The following is a 21,285-nucleotide window of genomic DNA, read 5'->3' on the forward strand; positions in this document are numbered from 1 at the left end:
GAGGATTCAATGTTAACTTACACCTGCCAGGACAGTTATAGTAGACGATTATAACCACGGCCAATGCTACTTTCTGAGAACCATTGAGTTATTAATGAATGCAAATTACTTCTTCATAAATATATAAAATTACTAAGAAATATATTCAAGCATTTTAAGGATATAATTTTTTGTATATTTGTATATATTCAGATATGCATTCATTTAGTATTTTTGTGTATATATTCTTAAATATTAAATAAAATATAATAAAATTAAAAAGAAATATATTTATAGAAAGTCCAGCACCATCATACCTTTTGCATTGTTCTAGAATGCTCTTGTTTAACATAAGATGCATATTAATTATTAAATATGTTTTGAAATGATTAATATTGTGGAATAATATGCTCTGAAACACTTCAATGGCGGAAGATATATTATTTTCTTAATAATTATTAATGCATGTTGCTAACTTAGCTGATCATCAACTTGATTGTCAATTAGTGTAGTTCTGGAAGCTAGTCATGAGACAAAACCACAGTTTTTGTCTGTGTCAATCATTTCTCTATTGGTTCTCTAAGTTCATGCATGCTTCATGATTTTTTCAAAATCTGAGACTTTTAGAGACATTGAATGTTGTATCAAAACACAACTTGACAGCATAGTATTGATTTCAAGTAAGCATGTGCAGGATTTGACAACTTTGCCATTTTTGTCACCTCTCTTTGAATGCCACTAAGACCACGTGCCGTATTGATTTTATACTTTGTTATTGTATTCAATGTCAATCTAATGGTTGGATGAAAACTATTCCTTGTCATGCTGACAGATTTTTCCCATCCTCCACCAATATTCAAACTCTTGTTATGAAATATCTCTGCTGTAATCTAGCTTCAGTGGATAAACAACAGTGCTTGTGACTGATTTGAACCAAACTTTTCAACATATGCTGTCAGATATCAGTTTAAAGGCACTGCTGGCATCCAACAGTGATGGCATCAAACTTTCCAGAAGTCGATTGATAAGGTACGACATCCAAGGTTATTGCAGAAAAAAAAACTTATCATGCAGGAGGCGATATGTTGGTGTGGATATAAAATTAGCAGGCTAACAGAAAACATAGCTGGTAGAGATGGCCTTTTTTTCTGATTGACAAGGTATTAATGAGTGGTATGTCTTAAGGGCTGGTGCTTGTGCCTTAAATTTTACAATTAATGTTAATGTCTTGGTTATTGAATTTGCTGCTGATACAAAGGTCGACAGGAAACCAGTTGTGATGAGGATATAATATGTTTGCAAAGGGATGTAGTAAAGCCCTGATGCAGCATCCAAATCTGAAACACTGCCCATCCCTTTGCCTCAACAGATTCTGCCTTCTGCAGTTTCTCCAGCATTTTTTAAAATCTCTTTCAAATTCTAGCATCTGCAGTCACTTTTGTCTCTATGGTCACATTAAGTGAATGGGAAAACAATCTGTCAAATGGACAATAATGTTTGGAAAATCTGAACATAGAGAAAAAGTTTTATCCAAACAGACTGCAGAGTTCTGAGATACACAGGGATCTGAGTATCCAAAGGGATAACTTTCAAAACAATTGTATTAAAAAGACAGTTCTGGATTTAATTCTTTGCAATGACAGAATGATTAGGGAGCGCAAGGTAAAGGAACCCTGTCTTGGGTAAACTTATACCTCTCATTTTGTTCATTTTAGATTGGTCACAGTGTTTGAACTACCGAAAGAAAATAGACACACACACCGAGAGCAGTTCAGTTTATACAAATGTTTATTACAAATTCAAAAGCTGATTTCACACTACAATATGCAAGCCCTTCCCAACTATACTTATCAACGCTTGGACTGGTCCCAACTGCCGAAGCGAGGTAGCGACTGCACACTTGTAGTAGGTTGTCAGGGCGCCGGTAGCAGCTTCTCCACCTCCCCTGACCGGGACATTGGCTGGACTTCAGAAGTTCTTCTTCTTCTTGCTGAGAGATGTTGCCACCTCTCGGAGAGTCTCAAACTTCAGCAGCGGGACCATGGCTTATATTACCCAAAAACTGCTTACCCAAGCACCTATTCCCAGCGCAGCAAGAAAGATAAGCAAGCAAGCTAGCATGCTAGGCTTCTAACGAATAAAATAATTTTCAGCTTATCACTTTGAATACAATGGTTTATTTTGCATCAAGGCTAGGCCTCTGACAGTCTGTGACCAAAACAAGCAGGAAGATTAAATGTTCTTGGTACACAGATGTCCTTTCTTCAGATAACAGCATCTTGGCCCCTCGGTGGAATTTAGCTTATGTCTGCTGATTCTAAAACACAAGCAGGTTCTCAGCCTTGCAAAACCAAGAGCAGCAAATTAAAAAAACAGGTTAGAATCTTCCATTACAAATCCTTAGGAGGTAGTAATCATGATGTGATAGATTTCCACTCTGCAGTTTGGGAGGAGAAGCTAAAGTCAGATGTGTAGGTGTTACAATTGAGTTAAAGAGTCTGTAATGGCATGAAATAACAACTCTTGCTTGTGCACTTTGTTGATTGATTTTCTTTATTCTCTCTATATTGCACTGTCAGTTTGTTTATGTTCATTATCTGATAACAGTTTTATTTGTTTACATGTTTACACTGTTTATTTTTCCACTACCAATTCGAGGTAACTCTGCCGTGGCCGCAGGCAAAGGGAATCTCAGTTATATGTGATGTCATGTATGGACTCTGACAATAAATCTGAATCTGGAAGGGTGGGTAGTGTTGAGGAAGCAGGGAGTCTGCAGAGGGGCATGGACAGGTTGGAAAAATGGTCAAAGAATTGGAAGATGGAATACAGCATACAGAAGGGTATGGTTATGCACTTTGGTGAAAGGAATAAAAACGCAGTGTATTTTCTAATGGGGAAAATATGACTTGGGAGTCATAGTGCAGGATTCCCTGAAGGTTAACTTGCAGGTTAAATATTCCATACTTATTTTTTAATTGATCAAATGGCATCAAATCTCCTGCTTCATAACAATATTCAATATGTCTGATCCCTTTGAGTCCAGATATCCAAGAATTGATTACCCCATGTAAAAGGAATGTCTATTTTGAATCAAGGGCATTTTAGGTGATAGCCCTCCCCCCTCCCAATTTCTGCATTTATCTTGTTTCAAATATTAATCATATGTTTTAACAGAGGGGGTTCTTTCTCACCAGATATTAATTTCAGTTCCCATTTGTATATGAAGTTTTCTGCTATTCTCTCTCTCATTTTCTCCAATTCTATTCTTACCCATGCAGGTTTATTTTTTAATTGATCAATTAAAAAATAAGTATGGAATACCTAATAACACACTCTTCTGCTATTTTCAATGAAGAGCATATTTAAGGGCCCAACAATGCTATTACCAAAGTGTTGTGATGTGGAGAATTTGATCCGAAAGTAAAATATAAAGAAATTTACTTCTGCTATTTATCTTCTACTTCAAATGGGATCTCTTAAACAGGGGGTTTATAAATCTAGACAGAGATGGGAATCAGATTTAAATATTAGAATTAATGAACAAAACTGATCTTGTTGCAGTTACTTGGAAATCTGATTCACATTTAAGTATGGTACGATTGAATGCTGAGATGCTTAGTTGTGTTCCCCTTGAGAAGATTACTTATAGTTTAAGAACTAAATATGATATATTTTTGCAAATTTTGTGCCCATATTTACAAATTTCAGGTATAAATTTGTAGATGTTTTTCTAATCCTCAGAACTTGCATTAATCTTCTTCAAAGAATTAAATAGAATATATATGTTGGAGATCCATGTGATGAGTGAAACTTTCTTGCTAATTCTTTCTGCTTTCCTTGCTTTTCTTTTTTCACTTTTCCATTCTTGTCTTTTTTCTTTTTTCTTTTGGGGAAGGGAGGGAGTTGGGGGAGTTGGGGGAGTGGGGGTTTAACCATCATGAAGTGGATCATGGATTAACATTTGTTCTATTTGTATTTGTTTAATTTTGTTACTGACTCCATGTGTGGACAAAATTTTTAAACATTCAAAAAAACTTGCAGGTTAAATTGGTAGTCAGGACAGCAAATGCAATATTAGCATTCAATTTGAGAAAATAGAATATAAAAGTAAATATGTAATTCTGAGGTTTTATAAGACATTGATGAGACCACATTTTGGATTATTAGAAGTAGTTTGGGTATAGAAAGATTTAGGTGTGGGGGTTGGAAATCTCATCAAAACATATCAAAAGCTGAAAGGGCTAGATAGAGTAGATATGGAGATGTTTCCAGTTGTGGGTGAGTCTTGGACCAGAGAGCACAGTCTCATAGTAAAAGGACATCCCTTTAGAACAGAGATGAGGAGAAATATTTTCAGCCAGAGTGTGGTGAAACTGTGGAATTTGATGGCACTGAGGAGGCCAAGTTGTTGGCGAGATTTAAAGTGGAGGTTGATAGGTTTCTGATTAGTAAGGGTGTCAAAGGTTATGGGGAGAAGGCAGAAAAATGGGATTGAATGTAAGAATATATTAGCTATGATTCTAATGGCAGAAAGACTTGATGGCCAAATAGCATAATTCTGCTCCTTTCTCCTGGCCTTTGGGCAAGTAGCAGATTGGTTATAATTTTTTTGCTATGGAAATTGTTTGCAAAAGTAAAGAGATTTGACTTCATTTATAGAAAACTTTGGTGGGACCATATCTGGAATACCATGCATATTTTTGATCATCTTAATTTACAAAAGTGTATTAACACTTAGGAACTAGTTCACAAAACTTTTCTTAGACTAGTAGCTGTCATGAGAAAAGGTTGAACTTTCTCGATTTGTATCTGTTTGAGTTTAGAAAAAGGGGAAGGGACATGAACAATAAGAGTTTATTGTCATGTACTCAAGTACAATGTACAAGGGTGCTGAAATTCTTACTTGCTGCAGCCAAACAGGTTCATAAGAGACACCAATTACAATAATATATACTAAGTTACCACAATATACCAAGACACAAAAAGAGATTGTTAAATATCAAAGGATAGATAGATAAATATTTATAGTTGTAGTAAGTGCAAGAACAAAAAGTGATGTTTCAACAATGCAAACAGATCTTTTGGTAGTCTCAGTCTAGTTTATGGTTAGGGTTGAGGTAATATGGGGAGGTTAGGGATTAAAATCTAATGTTAAATGTGGATGTGATAGGCTTGAGGCTGCTGAATCTTCTGCTTAAAGGTAGCAGTGAGAAGAGATTGTGACAGGGTAATAGATATTGGCTGCCTTCTTGAATCGGCATCTCATATAGATGCAGTTTATCAGAGGTCATTGCTCATGATGGACTTGGCCATTTTGTGCAATCTTCTGCATTCCTGGGCACCTGAATTACCAGGCCAGTACGTGATGCAACTAGTCAGTATTCTTTCCACAATACACCTGGACATTTTTGATAGAGTATTTGGCAACATGACTTCTCAGACTTTTTTAGAAAGTAGAGGCATTGGTATGCCGCCTTCTCAGTTGCCTTAATGTTCTAGCTCCAGGAGTGGTCTCCTAGGAACTTGAAGGAACTAACCCTCTCCACTGCTTTTTTGTCAATGAAGAGAGGTGTGTGGTTCAGAGCCTGAAGTAGATAAATACAGTAATTGCAGCTGTTAGAGTTATTGACATTCTCCCTTACAGAGTCCACAAATTACCACCAAAAAAAGAGACAAAATATAATTTGCTCCCAGCATTTCTATGAAAAAAACAAATAAATAAATGCAATTTTTTTTAAAAAAAATTGCATCCCTTGCTGCATGCATAAACGATGAGGCTTTAAATTATGGGAAATTACAATATAGACTAACCATTCTTGACTGGGGCTCTACCCCTCCACTGCAAAACTGGAGGACACAACACATTAAAGTAAAAGCCTTGTTTTCTTTTCACCTTTTGTAATATAAATACTTCTTTATGTGCTCAGTAGGAGAGAAGTATACAGAAGAAACCAACCAAAATTACTGTTTCACAGGGAAGGGGGGCCCTTGAGCTTTGAGCAGAGTCCTGGGGAGGGGGCTGGTATAGATCCTTTTCTTGGACTGGACCTCCCTCTCCTCTCTCACTTTTCACCTGTACTTGATAAGGAAAGAGATTGAAGGCATGCAGGGTGCGGAGTTGAGGTTGCTATCAGTCTGCCATAATCTCATTAAATTGTGGATGGTCCTCATAGACTCCTCTTGCTCCTCATATGTATGTTTGTATATGTCTGTTTTCATTTCTGTATATAATTAAAGTAGAACCTGAAATATCATAAACAAATCAAAAATAATACAACTAATATTTTCAAATGATCAAATCCAGAATATTTAGAAACATTTAAGTGAAAAAAGGTATAAACTGTGCAGGAAATTAGTTTTGTGAAGAGCCAGGGAGATTGTTAATCAGTAATTATGACTTTGTAAAATTCTCTCAGAGTTGCTGTTGTAAACTGTAACCTTTTTAAGAGCATTTCTCAAGGATCCACCTTAAGAAGGAAATTTGTCATCAGTAGCTTGCACTGAGTATGCAGCACAAAGGATATTTTGTCTTCTTTCACTATGCAGTTTCATTGAAGTTGAGGCAAATGATATGATCTGCAGCAGACATGAACCAACTGGCTGTTTTTCATTTTATTTCAGATGGGCCTTTGTTATGAAGAAACATCTTAGCACCCATTTATTGGGCAAACACGGCATTGGAACACCAAAGGAAAGGTAGGAGAAACAGCCAATAATACCCAACTAAACTTCTTTGTATCGTATCATTCCTGCCCATTATCGTAGTTACAATTAATTGTGTGGAATGTCTCTGAATTTTGTATTCTATAGCTGTTTATGTAATTTGACTAAACATTGCAAGTAAGGTCATTTAACCCAAGTCACTGGTTGGGAAACCCATAGTACTGGTTTTACATCTAGTCTTCATTACTATTTATTGACCTTGCTGATACTTCATGGCATGTTGCTAAATCTGAGATTTGTAGATGTGTTAAATTCGATGTCAAGTTGCAATTTCAGTCGAGAGTAAAATCAGGCAGATTGTAAAACCCTTGTCATGCACAATTCTGTCACATGCCTGACAGGCAAATTAAATTAAAATTTCCCTAGAGTAGTCATCCATGGACTTTAGAGGTTCTGCAGCTCAAAACTTAAACCACTACTGTCATGCTAGACTTTGTGGCTACAATAACTGGTAATTTACATGGAAGTCTCCTTATAATCCAACCAAGAGCACTAATATGTACTTAATTTAACTATCCCATCATTGTGAGCTGTCAACTGCCTGTTTGGCTCGAGTAGATTTAAATGCAACCAAGTGGTTAATGACTCTTTGTATTTGTAACTTTTCTTTTGAATTAAAAGTGCAGTCAATCTGTAGTTCCTTCATCAGGAATTGAAGAAATCTTTTCTGCAATTTCTCATGAAAACCTACTTTTCATTAAGAAGAAACCTATCCATTTGAATTTATCAGATTAAGCAACAATTGTTTGTGATTTACCAAATGTGATTTCCCAGGGAATTTTAAAAGTGAAAAATTAATTTTATGCCGGTCACCATTTTAGGAAACCCTTCTGATAGAAATCTTTATAAATGTATTTACATGGTTTTGGAATAATGATTTGCACTGAGGTTCAGTAAAAGAGAGGGTGCAAGTCGTTTTTTTTTTGTCAAATAATTTGATTTCTGTGAATTGACAAATATTTAGTTTTCCTTTAACTGCACAATTTTTACATTTACTTGGAATAGAATTGCATTTGTATTGCAGAGAGCAGCATAGCCTTCTGGAAGAGTTTAAAAAAAAAGAAGAAATTTGACATGTTTGTGCTACTTCCAAGATGCATATGCTTTGCTCACAACAGATTAACACATTTATTTATTGCTTTGGTTAAATTATGTGATATACTTGTAGAATCACATCCAAACCACAAATGTATGTCAGGAGAAGGATGTGCAAGTTGTTAATGACATCAGTTTTGAGAATTAAAACTCTTGCACTGTTTCAAGCATTCTTTAACATATATACAGGTATACCCTGCATAAAATAAATCGACATAAAACACAGATGCTCACAGACGCAGTTCAAAGCAATGGTAGCTTGATGCTGAGTGTAGTTCCTGGGGAAGGAGCTTGGCGGTACCACTCTCGCTGCTTGGAGTGTGCGCTGCCTCTATAACAGCTTGCTGAAAAACAAACACTGAATACTTTTATCGCTTTTCACTTTTCTCATAAAAGCAAAAATCCTCTTCAGATTTCTTTCAGTTTGCGAAAACAGGTACAAATGTAGGTCTTTCGTAAAAGCAAAGTGGCGCAAAACGACTTTCAGAAAGCGGAGGATACCTGTATGTATGTGTGTGAGAAAATATATATAGCGCAAGTGGTGCAGCAAATAAGTCACAACAGAAGTTGTCTGTGAGCTGAATCAACAGAACTGTTAAATGAAATTTTCACGGGTCTTTAAATAATTACAGTTGGTGGATTATCACAATCATCTGACCTCTAAAGTCATGTGCCTCCCAGAATTCTTTGTGTCCCCTAGCCACTGGGAACTCTTGATCCTGCGGGGGCCTGCAACTACGGATGCTGGTTTGATAATAGAATGGTGCGGTTCGCCACATAACCCCCCCCCCCCCCCCAAAGAACCAGATTTGGAGGTCACAACACAGTCTCACCTACACAGGGTGGTGGACGCCCCCCTGCACTAGGGGCATGCCACCTGTACTGGCTGATCTAGATCCACTTGTGCCGGCTTAAGGTGATCTACCAAAACTGTTTCTTGCCTGCTGCCAATGTCTATAACAAATGTAGAGCCGTCATTCAGTATCACCTTGAAAGGACCGTTGCAAAGGCATCCTGTGCGTATCCATAAAGGCAGTCTTTGTGTCAGATGGAATGTATGAAGTTGCAGACCCATGCCAGGTAGCTGGGATAGGTGCCAGTGTACCTACCTTCTCCCTTAAGCGTGTGAGTACTGAAGTGGGAGATTCCTGCTGCCCAAGTGCTGCCGGAATGAAATCCCCAGGACCAAAGACAGTTCATGTGTCCAGTCCAGTCCCTTAAGACGTACCACGAGAGCAGTTTTCATTTGATGGTGAAAATATTTCACTAAGCCTTTGGACTGGGGATGATAGACTGTTGACCAATACAGTTGCGTGCCCAGCAAATGTGCAATTGTGGACCATAACCCAGACATAAACTGAGCTCCTCTGTCAGAGGAGATATGCTTGGGTAGTCCGAATTGTGTTATTGAATTGGCGATGAAGGCTTTCACACAAGCTGAGGCGAAGGTGTTGGAGAGCGGAACAACCTCTGGCCATCTCGTGAATCTGTCTCCTATTGTGAAGAGGTGAGTAGTGCCCTTGGATGGGGGCAATGGGCTGACAATATCTTTGTTGATGTGGTGAAACCTGACCTGTGTGTGTGCAAAAATCTATAGTAGAGCTTTCATGTGGTGCTGAACTTTTGAGGTCTGGCACTGGATGCATGTCTGGACCCAAGTGCCGACTTGCTTGCGCAGGCCAGGTCACATGAAATTTGCCCACCATGAGCCTTGTTGCTGTCCTAATCGAAGGGTGAGCCAAACCATGTATAGCGTCAAACACCTGATGTTGCCACTCAGCAGGTACAATGGGCCTCAGTTGGCCAGTTAATATTTCACAAAGTTGGGAGGTATTTGCTGGATCAAAATTCTCCAATTTCATTCCCGATATGGCCGTGCAATGCACGGCCATATCTTCATCTTCCTACTGAGCTGCTGTCAAAGCCGTGTAGTCTATACTGGGAGCAGGTGAATGAAGGGAAATGATGGTGGTGTGGGATAGCGTGTCGGTGACTAGATTGTTCTTCCCAGTGATGAGCTTTATCATAGTCGTAAACTCTAAAATGTAGGAGAGTCGTCATTGTTGTCATGCTGACCACGGATCTGACATCTTGACGAAGGTGAAAGTCAATGGTTTGTGATCCATGTAGACCGGGAACCCTCTGCCTCTAGGAAATAGTGAAAATGCCAAGTAAAAAGCAAGGGCTCCCTGTCAAAAACACCGTACTTTTGCTCCAGAAGTCTCAAATGACAATTAAAGAAAGCTAGGGGTTTCCAGATGTCATTGATGAGCTGCTCCAGGATGACGCCTACTGCAGTGCCTGACGCATCCACCGTCAGCGCCGTTGGCAAGTCAACCTTCAGATGACGAGCATATTGGCCCTTGCTAGCACTTCTGTAGCAGTTTCAAATGCGACTGTGACCTCGTCATTCCATTTCAGTTCCTTGGGATGTCTGGACAAGAGTTTGAAAGGTGGCTGCATAACTTTGGCTGCAACTGGCATGAAACGATGCTAAATGTTAATCATGGCAACAAACTCCTGCAGGCCTTTAATGGTAGAGAGACTTTGAAATTTGCAAATGGCCTCGATCTTGGAAGGTAGTGGAACTGCTCTATGCTGACTGATGAGGTGACTGAGGAAATCGATTGATGTGAGGCTAAATTGGCATTTGTCCAGGTTGATCGCTAACCTGTGGCCATCTAGCTGCTGACATCGCTGACGAAGATGGAACAGGGTGCTGCTGCCGTGAATGGCTGGCAATAAGGATGTCATCCAAATAAATGAATATGAAATCCAGGGCCCCAGGTAACTGTCTCCATTAGGCGTTGAAATTTCTGGGATTCTGGGGGTTTGTGTTAGAGTAGAGAAGTCATGTTGCAGCTTTATATGTGGTGAGACCACATTTGGAGTATTATGTCCAGTTCTGGTCACCTCATTATAGGAGGGATGTAGAGGCTATGGAAAGGGTGCAGAGGAGATTTACCAGGATGTTGCCCAGATTGGTGGGCATGTCTTTATGAGGCAAGGATGGCAAAACTGGGACTTTGGAGAATAGAAGGATGAGAGGGGACTTGATTGAGGTCAACAAAATTATAAGAGGCATAGATAGATTGGACAGCCAATACCTGTTTCCTAGGGTGGGAATAATAACCACTGGAGGATATATTTATAAGATTAAGGGAGGGAAGTATAGGGGAGACATCAGAGGTAAGTTTTTTTTTTACATAGAGTTGTTGAGGCCTGGAATTCCTTGCCAGGAGTAGTGGAAGAGGCTGAAACATTAGGGACCTTTAAAAGACTATTAGATAGGCACATGGACGAAAGGAAAGTAGAGAGTTATGGGGTAGGGAGGGTTTAGCACTTTTATATGGTTCAGCACAACATGGAGGGTCAAAGGGCCTGTACAGTGCTGTAATGTTTTAATGTTTAATGTGTCAGAATTTGTCTTTAGCCAATCACTATTTATCCGGAGGGAGCCTGCGCGTTTGAGCATGCAAGGGACGTCCATGAGTTGGAATGTGGTGCTGTATTCCATGTTTTGGTTGGGCCATCGAGATCTGTGGAGTAATAATGCTGGGGAATTCTGCTAGAATTCTGGCGTATTCATTGTATGAGAGCATCACCGAGTTAAGGCAAGTTGCGGGCAATGCCACAGGGTGCAAGGAGAGGGACTCGAAAGTCTTTGATTTAACTATGCAGTGACTTTTGAGAGTTACTAGAAGGCAGTGCGCTCACAAAAAAATCAGCTCCCAGGAATGTCTGTGATACATCAGCAATGGTGAACCATGACGAGCTGAAATTGAGTGGAATTGTCCATGACCCGTATGTCTGGATGCTGCTGCTGTTGGCAGCTGTGAGAGGAGGGCTTTTCTTTCCTGAATGTGTGTCTGAGCTGGAGGAGGGAAACCCACTAACCTCCACTCCATTGTCAATCAAAAACTAATGGCCTGAGTGTCGATCCCAGAGAAAAAGGAGTTTGTTCTTGTGGCCGGCCATTGTATCCACTATCGTTGGCTGGCCTCAGCATTTCACAGAAGCATGCAGGGGGTATGGCAGGGGCGGGCGGTGGTACCCCATCTCTGATGGTAATGGTCTCTCTGCTCTTTGCACTGCGTCCAGTCGTGTCTGACGCCCTACTGCTGTCCAGAGTGGACAGTCTTGCTGAGGCACTGCTACACGCCCAGCTGAAAGTCTACCATGTTGCTTAATGTGCCACAACTCATCAGGATGGGCTATTAAATGACGTGGGTTGTTAAAGTCTTCGTCTGCAAATAGCAAATCGATGTCTTCTGGCATTTGCTTGAGAAAAAGTTGTTCAAAAAGCAGAAAGGGCTAATGTCCATTCATGAGCGCCAGTATCTCATTCATTAGTTTGGAAGGAATGCGGTCACACAGGCCATCCACGTGGAAAAGTTGTGCTGTCCTGTTGCGTCGGAAAAAACTGAAATTACGTATAAGGAGGACTTTGATGGCTTCATAACTGTCGTGGGCTGGAGGCTGGTGTAAGAAATCCACAATACGCCGTGCGGTGTCTTGGTCCAGCGATGCAACAACATAGTAGTACTTCGTTGTGTCAGCAGTAATCTGATGTAGATGGAACTGGGCCTTGGCCTGCTCAAAACAATCCTGTTGCTGTGAGGTCCAAAATACTGGAAGTTTGAGTGCAACGGCATTCTCCACAACCATAATGAGGTCCAAAATATATGGACCTAATACACGCACGCACGCATGCACCTGTGCCACTCCATTATACCCAGCATCTATAGTTGCAGGCCCCCGCAGGATCAGGAGTTCCCGGTGACCATGCGGCACAAAAAACTCTGGGTGGCGCGTGACTTCAGAGGTCAGGAGATAGTGATAGTAGCTCCAACTATAATTATTTGAACTCCTGCGAAGATTCCATTAAACAGTTCTGTTGGTTCAGCTCACAGACAACTTTAGTTGTGCTTTATGCACTGCACCACTTGCTACATTGGTGACCCCAACAGTCCAAACGATATACACAGTGTGTTTTCCTCATAGCTGAAGCTCGGGACTGGATGGTTTAACGGAACAATGGTTTTAAGCAGCTCAGTAGCATTAGGAGATACTTGTATCAGCGAATAAACAACAACAAAAAACAGTGGCAGCCTTTTCAAACATTAAATAATGTTTAATACATACCAAAAAAAAACTTGATCTCTGCTTACCACGAACCACGAGAGGTCTTTTGTTATCAAAATGGTGGCAACAGAGCGTCAGCACCCCACATGGGCAAGTCAGGTGATAATTTTTTTTCAACTTGTGACGTCCAGTCAGCGCTGCCAAAATAGTTTGGTTAATGGAACTTCGGAAAAGGGGAAATGTTGTTTGTTTGTGTGTGTGTGTGTCGCTAGGATTCTACTAAATAGAATAATACCTAGTGTCGCCGAGAATATTCTCCCAGAATCACAGTGCGGCTTTCGCGCAAACAGAGGAACTACTTGTGGGCTTGTGGGCTGGTCCGTGTCTCCGTGCGCGGGCCTCTGCAAGATCATAAATATAAAAGCATAGATAAATAAATGTTCACATTTGTATTTGGTGTAGACAGATCTTTTGGTTGTCCTGGAGTAGTTTATGGTTAGGAATGAGTTTTATGGCTGATTATTGTTGATCACTTTTAATCAGGTTCCAACTGGAAAACTGACAATGCAAAGGAAAATCCTCTGGATTCGTCTGCTCAGCTCTTATTTGGACAAAATCCATATTGAGTTCTAGAACTGAATGGTCCTGATGGAACCACAGTTGAATGTCTGAATTGAATATTGGTGAGGGGGTGTCTGTTTAACTGATAAGAGAATGAATACAAGAGGGAAAATTAATTGAACAGCAGGATATCCAGTCAGTTATTGCATGTAAACCGGTGTCAAATTCTATTGTACTGGTTACTATTTCTTCAAATACTGAGCTGTCAATTGACATCAGACCAATACATTTCAAATTGATTTTGTCCTCCTTTTTGTCGGTAGATATAACTGGACAGTTTATTGGTTTATATTCTGGCTGGACTGGATAAACTTGGCTGAGAGGGCAGCTAAATCTGAAGACAAACCCTTTGTTTTATGTTTGGCATGCAATGGAATCTTTATCCTTTTCCAAATTTAGTTTGCTGCTCATTCTAACAAGCTAAAGATTGGTATCTGAGATAATTGAAGATCTCAGATGATTCAAGAAGAATTTGCTTTGGACTCCAGGTTGTTGCTTACAGTTTAGTTGCATCATTTACATCTATCTGTGAGCTCCCTGTGGTTAAAGAAGGAGATCTTCATCGTGTCTTTTCCACTCTTGTTTGAGAACGAATTACAAACCTGATTCATCAAGAGTTAGAATACATGCCTCTGACTAAACAATGATAACTTCAGTGTGTGGGTACAACAATTCTTAGTTTAAGCTTCACCACATCAGCAGTTTGTTTGCAGATATATTTTGTATTGACCTGGATTGATAATAATGGATGAAAGAAGAATGCACTGGATCAATGAGGGTACATTGCGATGCTTCTACTTATTACTTATGCCTCATTGAAGATCAGTGTTTCATGGTGTTTATGTAGCACAGAATTTCTGCCATTTATTAACATTGTAGTGTCACAAGATTCATTGTGTGAAGATGGTTGTACATGAGGACTTTGGAGTGTATATGAGACATATATCTATGTATCAGCAATATACGAGATCAAGACACTGGAATTTAGAGCAACATACACATAGCTTGAGGAAATTGGAGAAACAGAAACTGCAGATGCTGAAATATTGAGAGGATAAAGAAAAGCTGGAGGGATTCAGAGGGTCAGGCAGTATCCATGCAGAGAAATAGTCAGTCAACATTTTGGGTTGGAGCCCTTTTATCAAGACAATCAGAGTCTGGGATTAAAATCCTATGGGACTTCATTCCAGAGTATTAACAATCCTTTTCCCTCCATGGATGCTACCTAACCCATTGAGTTTGTCCAGCAATTCCCTTACATTGGTTATTTCACCTATCAATAGCCCAATAGTCATTCACCACTCAACCATCACATTTTTGTATTCTTACCAAGCCATTCTGCTGGCGGATGCTAAGAAAACACTCTGTGACCTTGTTACTTTTCCTTCACATGGTAATTGAGATATAGAGGTACTGATTTATCAGCTGATGGAAGACCATAGTAATCAGTAGAGCAACAGACCATAGTTGGGATTGGAGGAACCCAGGACATTGGCTGATTGTTGAGATGACTACAGAAGGCTTTTGTATGACTAATTTTAAGGATTAATGTTCCAACACTAAGATATCCCCAGGAGGGATTTGGTTATTGACTGGACTGCACCTCAGATATATCCAGATTCAGCATTACTTCCATACCAGTAGAAAGTAAAGTTCCCAGCCAACACACATGTTTGGGACTTATTGTCTGTCCTATGAGTGATTGAACAGGGATGCCAATTTTTTCATAAACAATAGAAATAATGTGGGCAAAACCAAGAATCCCCAGCACAGGCACAGCTGCTTGAAGGGAGTGGCTGGTGACACCTTCACTGTCTACACTGAAGTCCTGTGAAGATTGTAGCTAAAGACTGAAGGTAAAATCTTAACTTTTCCTCCCTATCCATATTAAATAAAATGTTAACTTACCAGTCCATTGGTTGGCTTGAGACCTAGCTGATTCCAAGCCAAGATACCAGGGACCAGTATAGGCATCAGGAATCTGTTGTGGCCCTACCATCAAGTCCTGTTCTTAAACCCCACCAAAACATTAACTTCATCTTTGCGTTTAATACGTTCATATGCCAGAAGCTGGTGGAGAAGATGTCCTTGCTGGGACACCCCTCTCTGTAACTGGATTTTGGAATTCCCAATGGAAAGATAGTCATGTTGGCAGCATAACGTCGAGCACCATCACGCTGAGAACAGATGTACAGGGCTGTGAACTCAGCCTGCTCCTGTTCACACTACTGACCCACAACTGCAATGCCAGATCCAGCTCCAATAGGGTCATGAAGTTTGCAGATGATGCAACAGTAGTTGGCCTCATCAGCCACAACAATGAGTCATCATACTGAGAAGAGGTGGAAAATTTTGTGAAATGGTGTGAGTCTAAATGTGGACAAGACCAAAGATGATTGTGGAATTCATGAGGTCTAGTAGTGGAGAGCACTAAGATCCTTGGAGTTCATTTAAGAATTGACCTATCCTGGACACACATCTCCTCACTTGTCAGGAAAGTGCAATCGAAGACTGCATTTCCTTAGAAGGTTGAGGTGGGCAAGGTTATTGGCACCATTCAGTCAACTTTATACAGGTGCTCTCTCAAGAGTGTCCTGGCCAGCACAGAATGGTATGGTTGCTGTAGAGCAGGGGTGTCAAACTCAAATTCACGGAGGGCCAAAATTAAAAACTTGGACTAAGTTGAGGGCCCAACTAAATATTTATTGAAAATTTTCAACAACATCTGCATGTTTTCTCTTCTTTCAACATATGTAATGTTAAACTTTTTCTTATTAAAATAAATGTTTAATAATAGTTTTGGATAAACTCTTTCCAGAAGCATTAACAAATGAGAAATAAAATATTCAATAAATAATGCATTCTGGGATTTGTTGTATTACTGTGCATGCACTATACTGGCGCGGCGGCCAGCGGGCCACCTCTAAAACATTTTTGAAATGATCTTGCGGGCCAAATATAATTATATCACGGGCCAAATTTGGCCCGCGGGCCAGAGTTTGACATGTGTGCTGTAGAGCATTGGATTGGAGGTCAATCCAAAGAACTATAAAAGTTTCCTTCTCTCCCCCAATTATGTGTTTTACTGGGATTATTGTTTTAAAAGGGCTTGCAAAATCAGGGAGGACCCCTACCATCTTCACACAGCATCTTCCTGCTATTCTCATCAGGAAAAAAGTACAGAAATATTAGATCCAGAACCACCAGGCTGAGGAACTGCTTCTTCCTACGGGTGGTAGGACTGTGAAATGACTGCTAAAACAACTCTCCGTCACTCTACTATTTATTAATATGATTTTAATATATGTACATATATAAGTGATGCTGATTCAATATTATTGATAATTCCCAAGAAGACAATGCATGATGCAAATGAGTAGCTTGTAAAATTCCAAGTCGACTTACTGAGTCAGAGCTCTGACTAAAATATCAAATCCAAATCTTGGCTTTTGGTAAAGCCTGTTCTCAGATCAAAATCACTGAAGATCTTGAAAGGCAATAATTGTAAACATACTATTATCTACTTTGCAATTTTTCAAATATATTGTTTAAATGTTTTATTTTTAAATTAAGAATGTCAGTTACCAAATGGAAGAAGGAATCTGGCTTGGTAGGAAAGATTAATTGAAAAAAACCTACTATTTATCAGAACATAGTCATCAGATTATGGAGGAATTGGGTGACACATTATAATATAACTGCAGTTGGCTATGCAATAAAGTTTCTTCAAGATGCTAATAAAATATTATATAGTTATTTAGAATGGGTGGTAAATGAAATGCTGAATGCCTATATTGACTTTAATATACAAAATTGATCAAATGAATGAATTCAATTCTTTGCTGAGATCAGGCAGCAGACAATATAATGGGGGAAAAAGCTTCAGAAAAGGTTGAGTTTTTTTTGTTGTGTGTGCATTTTAAAATTATTTGTCCCACCTTTGTTTTGACTCTGAATGGTTTTCAACCAATCGATGTATTTCATACTTACCACTTCATATTTCTTTGAAAGTTGAGGGGTGGAATATTAAGGTATCATTCAAGTAAGCCACTTCTTGTTGTGAACATAAAACATCTGACTTCTAGAAACAAAATATTTTCACCTATTTTTTGAAACACAATTGAAAATGAATAATAATCTGTATGCCAGTTACATTGTGTGGGTGGTCTACAGCTGTCTGTAAATATTTCAAATACAAACCAGGAAAAGTCTCAGTCTTTTAAAATTCTCACTAAATAATATGAAGTTTTATTTAATCCTCAGTCAACAGTCCAAAGAAAATATCAAATGTTTAAATCCAGGAATTTACTGAATGAAAAGTTAATGCAAGTTATACCATGTTCTTTCTAAATCAATATAATCCTCAAACAAATGTAGGTAAACAATAAAAACAAAATCTAGCATTACTTGAAGTCCTTCAAACAAGAGTATTCCTCCTATAAAAACAACTTAAAATGATATGGCCCCATAGTTATGGTGAAATGATGCATTCATAAACTTAAATCTGTTTCAAGATCATGAAACCATATACCCATCAATTGCAAATTCTGATATGCTTCCTCTATCACTGTAATCCAGGATACAACCCACACCACATGGTCAATCATGTTTGCGATGCACATAAATGTGCAGCATTTTTTAGTGACTCATTTTAGGATATGTATATCTTTGCAGCAATTATAGTCATAAATCTATTGTAACATTATTCTTGAAATAACTGCAAGTTAGTCATACCTGATAGTGTAATGTAGCTACATTACATACATAGAAACATCATAAAAATACAGAGTTGAATATTGTTCCCTTAGACTGAATTATAATTCTTAAACGACCAAAACTGGTGTCATCATTTTCTGCCAGTCCTTGAGACCAAATTTATTTCATCATTAATTAACATTCATATTTCTTCCATTGCTGTTGTTAATTAGAATAAGGTCATTTGGGAGGGCTTATTAAGTGGAACAAATTCAGCAACTGTTAAGAAAGTACTGGTGCCAGAGGTTCAGCAAGTTTGACAAAGCCTGCTAGGTGATTGATAACTGCACCAGTTTGAAATCCAGACCTCAAGGAATGCAATGGTAACTGGGGACGAGGAAAAGCAATTGCAAACATATGCTTGCTTGTAGCCAGGGAAGAGATAGATTACAGTGCATGTAGTGTCAGAAGGCTTTTTTATCATGAATTCCACCTCTCTTCTCACCTGTTATTTTTAGAACATTGGATCTGTTTGTCAAAAGATGAAGTTTGAATAGATTCAGTCCGTATGGCCTTCAAAAAGCTCAAAAGCTGAAAGCTCTCTGATATGTGAAGTGACACTGTTTTAAATTAACATAATCTAAAAAGACAGAATTGGTTTGCTTGTCGTTAAAATAACAGCTGTTTGCTCTGGCTGACATTGTTGCCAAATTTCAATTTAGCGGCAACTGATATCTAAGTCTCGTTGTGTGTGACCTGCCTCAGTTTGGCAACCAGTGAATGGTAACTCTGGGCTGATGATAAACTCCAGCAGATGACAGCTTGTCGACAGAGAGACTGAAACTGAATCTGGGAATCTTATAATTTGACACATCTGGTACAGAATTGTGTGCAGACTTCTAAGATCTACATTTGTATTCCAGCAGTGTAAGAATGTGTAATCTATTAAATAGCAACTCATTTCTTTAAAGAAAATCTCTATTCACTTGTACCAATTCCTGTTCACCTGGCACCAGTTTTCTTGCTGACCTACATTGATCCTCAAATAAAATGTTCATCTTTTGTTTCCAAACTCCTACTTGGTTTTGGACCTTTGTATTATTTATAATTCTTTCCATCCATGCACCCACTAAGGTATCAGTTGTCCTCTACCTCTGGTCTGTCGATCATCTCCAATTTTAATCAAATGCCCATTGGCATCTAACTTTCAGTTCTGAGGTCCTAAATGCAGGGTTTACCCACTTAAGCCTCTGTCCTAACCTTCTTAAGTGGCTTGGTGCCAATTTCTGTTTGAAAATATTCTTGAGAAGTGTCTTGGAAGCCTTTCCTGTGTGACAGGTACTACGCAAATAGAAATTGTTGATTAACTTCTAAGCATGTGTCAGTCATATCTAAGTTACTTTTCTAAAGATTGTGTAAAAGGAATTTTTTTTTGAATTTATATTTGTTTTGATGTTACATAAACTAAGTTGAAAGCTATTCATTCATAACTTTTTTCACCGACAACCATAAGTTGTACTTTACTTACCATGGACCACCTGCAACAAACTCAAAGACCACTAATGGCCGTGGAAGGTGGCTGGTGAGTTCACATCCCTTACCCATCCACCAATGGAAATTTTGTTTTAATGGGAAAATATTTCGAGAATTTTTATATTTGAGTCAAATTTGCAACCATGTTTTACGTTACTTTTTTTATTGCATCAGTAATATTTATCTTCATGATGCCACAAGACTGTTTTTTGTGTATTACAGGTTGAAAAGTACTTTTGTAAGCCATAACACTCCTAAACCTACTGGAGGTTTATTAATTGACATACCAAGAAGTGAGTTAAATTGTTCCCATGTATTAGAGCCTCCTACTAATGCAACATTCATCACTGTTGATTTACAGGTATTGACAATTTATGGCCACTACAAAAGCCACAGGCATTCACTTGTTATCTGGTAAAAACATAATTCTTTAAGCTGTTTCGTAACCATACAGATGGTTTTGAAAGTGGAGCAGTTTTGGAATAAACAAAAACCCACTGAGAAATAAATGAGTATTCTTTAATTTTCTGACTATTGCATTGTAATGCACTTGAAATTGCACAGAATATTAATGAATAGAAACGCACCTCCCCATAGTGGAAAAACAATAAATTGGCTTTGGAACATAAGTTTGATGGGAACCGTGCCATAATAACAAATCATTTGTTCCTTTCTTGTTTTGCATGATTTGAAAATCTCGGAGTTCAAGACAAAGATCCCTCAAAATTGCTCTGCAAATTGTTAGGGTGGCTAAGAAGGTGTGTGGTGCGCTGGATGACGTTAGTTGGGAGATTGGGTTCAAGAGCTGCGAGGTAATGTCAATGCAGTTTAAAGCTTTGGTTATTGCGTCTAGTTCTCATTGACTCATTACAGGAAGAATATGAAAGATTTAAAGAGGATTCAAACAAAATGTAGCAGGATACTGCCTAGATTGGAAAATATCTTGTGAGGAAAGGTTGAGGAGCTGGGCTTTTCTCTTTGGAGCGATGGAGGCAACTTGATTAAGGTATTTAAGATTATGAGATGCAGAGGGTGGATAGATAGTACCTTTTTCCAAGAGCAGCAGTGACCAATATCAGAGGATTGTGGCTGCTCACCACTTGGCAGGCGAACCAGCCCCGCTTGTAAGCCAAGCGGCGGGGCAGCCTGCCAAAATGGCGCCGTCAGGGGTGTTCCCTTCCTCCCAGCACGTGGCTCAGAAGCCCGCGCTGGGGGACCACGAGACTCCTGGGTGACGTCAGCGCCCTCCAATGTGGTTATCAGCCAGGTCCGGGCTGGGAGTAGAAGTACATCCCAGCAGCCTGCAATAAACGAGTCTGCTCACTGAGCTCAACCCGTCTGGTTGTGTGTGTTCTTTTAGGAGCAGGTGTAGCTGCCGCTACAATTGGTGACCCCGACTGGTTCAAACATTTTTGAACTCATCATGAGTGAGCCTGGGATCAGCGCTATAGCCGTGAAACTGCCTGAATTCTGGGTTCAAGAGCCGGAGACCTGGTTCAGCCACGTGGAGGCTCAGTTTCACCTCCGCCAGATTTCGTCCGACACGACCAA

The 21,285-nt window shown here is 39.3% G+C and overlaps 1 protein-coding gene across 5 annotated transcripts in view; it reads left to right on the forward strand.

Annotated features, from left to right (window-relative positions):
* The window catches only part of znf407 (zinc finger protein 407), a 589,445-nt gene that overhangs the window by 281,692 nt on the left and 286,468 nt on the right, over window positions 1-21,285 (forward strand). For all 5 annotated transcript variants that reach the window (XR_011352118.1, XM_069920758.1, XM_069920760.1 and 2 more), the window contains one exon: window positions 6,604-6,678. Coding sequence is in view for 4 of the 5 variants with exons in the window: in XM_069920758.1 (XP_069776859.1) it covers window positions 6,604-6,678 (75 nt within the window). In the remaining variant the exon portion in view is untranslated. The remainder of the gene's footprint in view (window positions 1-6,603; window positions 6,679-21,285) is intronic.

This window comes from Narcine bancroftii, chromosome 2, assembly GCF_036971445.1.
Source record: "Narcine bancroftii isolate sNarBan1 chromosome 2, sNarBan1.hap1, whole genome shotgun sequence".
Lineage (NCBI taxonomy): Eukaryota > Metazoa > Chordata > Chondrichthyes > Torpediniformes > Narcinidae > Narcine > Narcine bancroftii.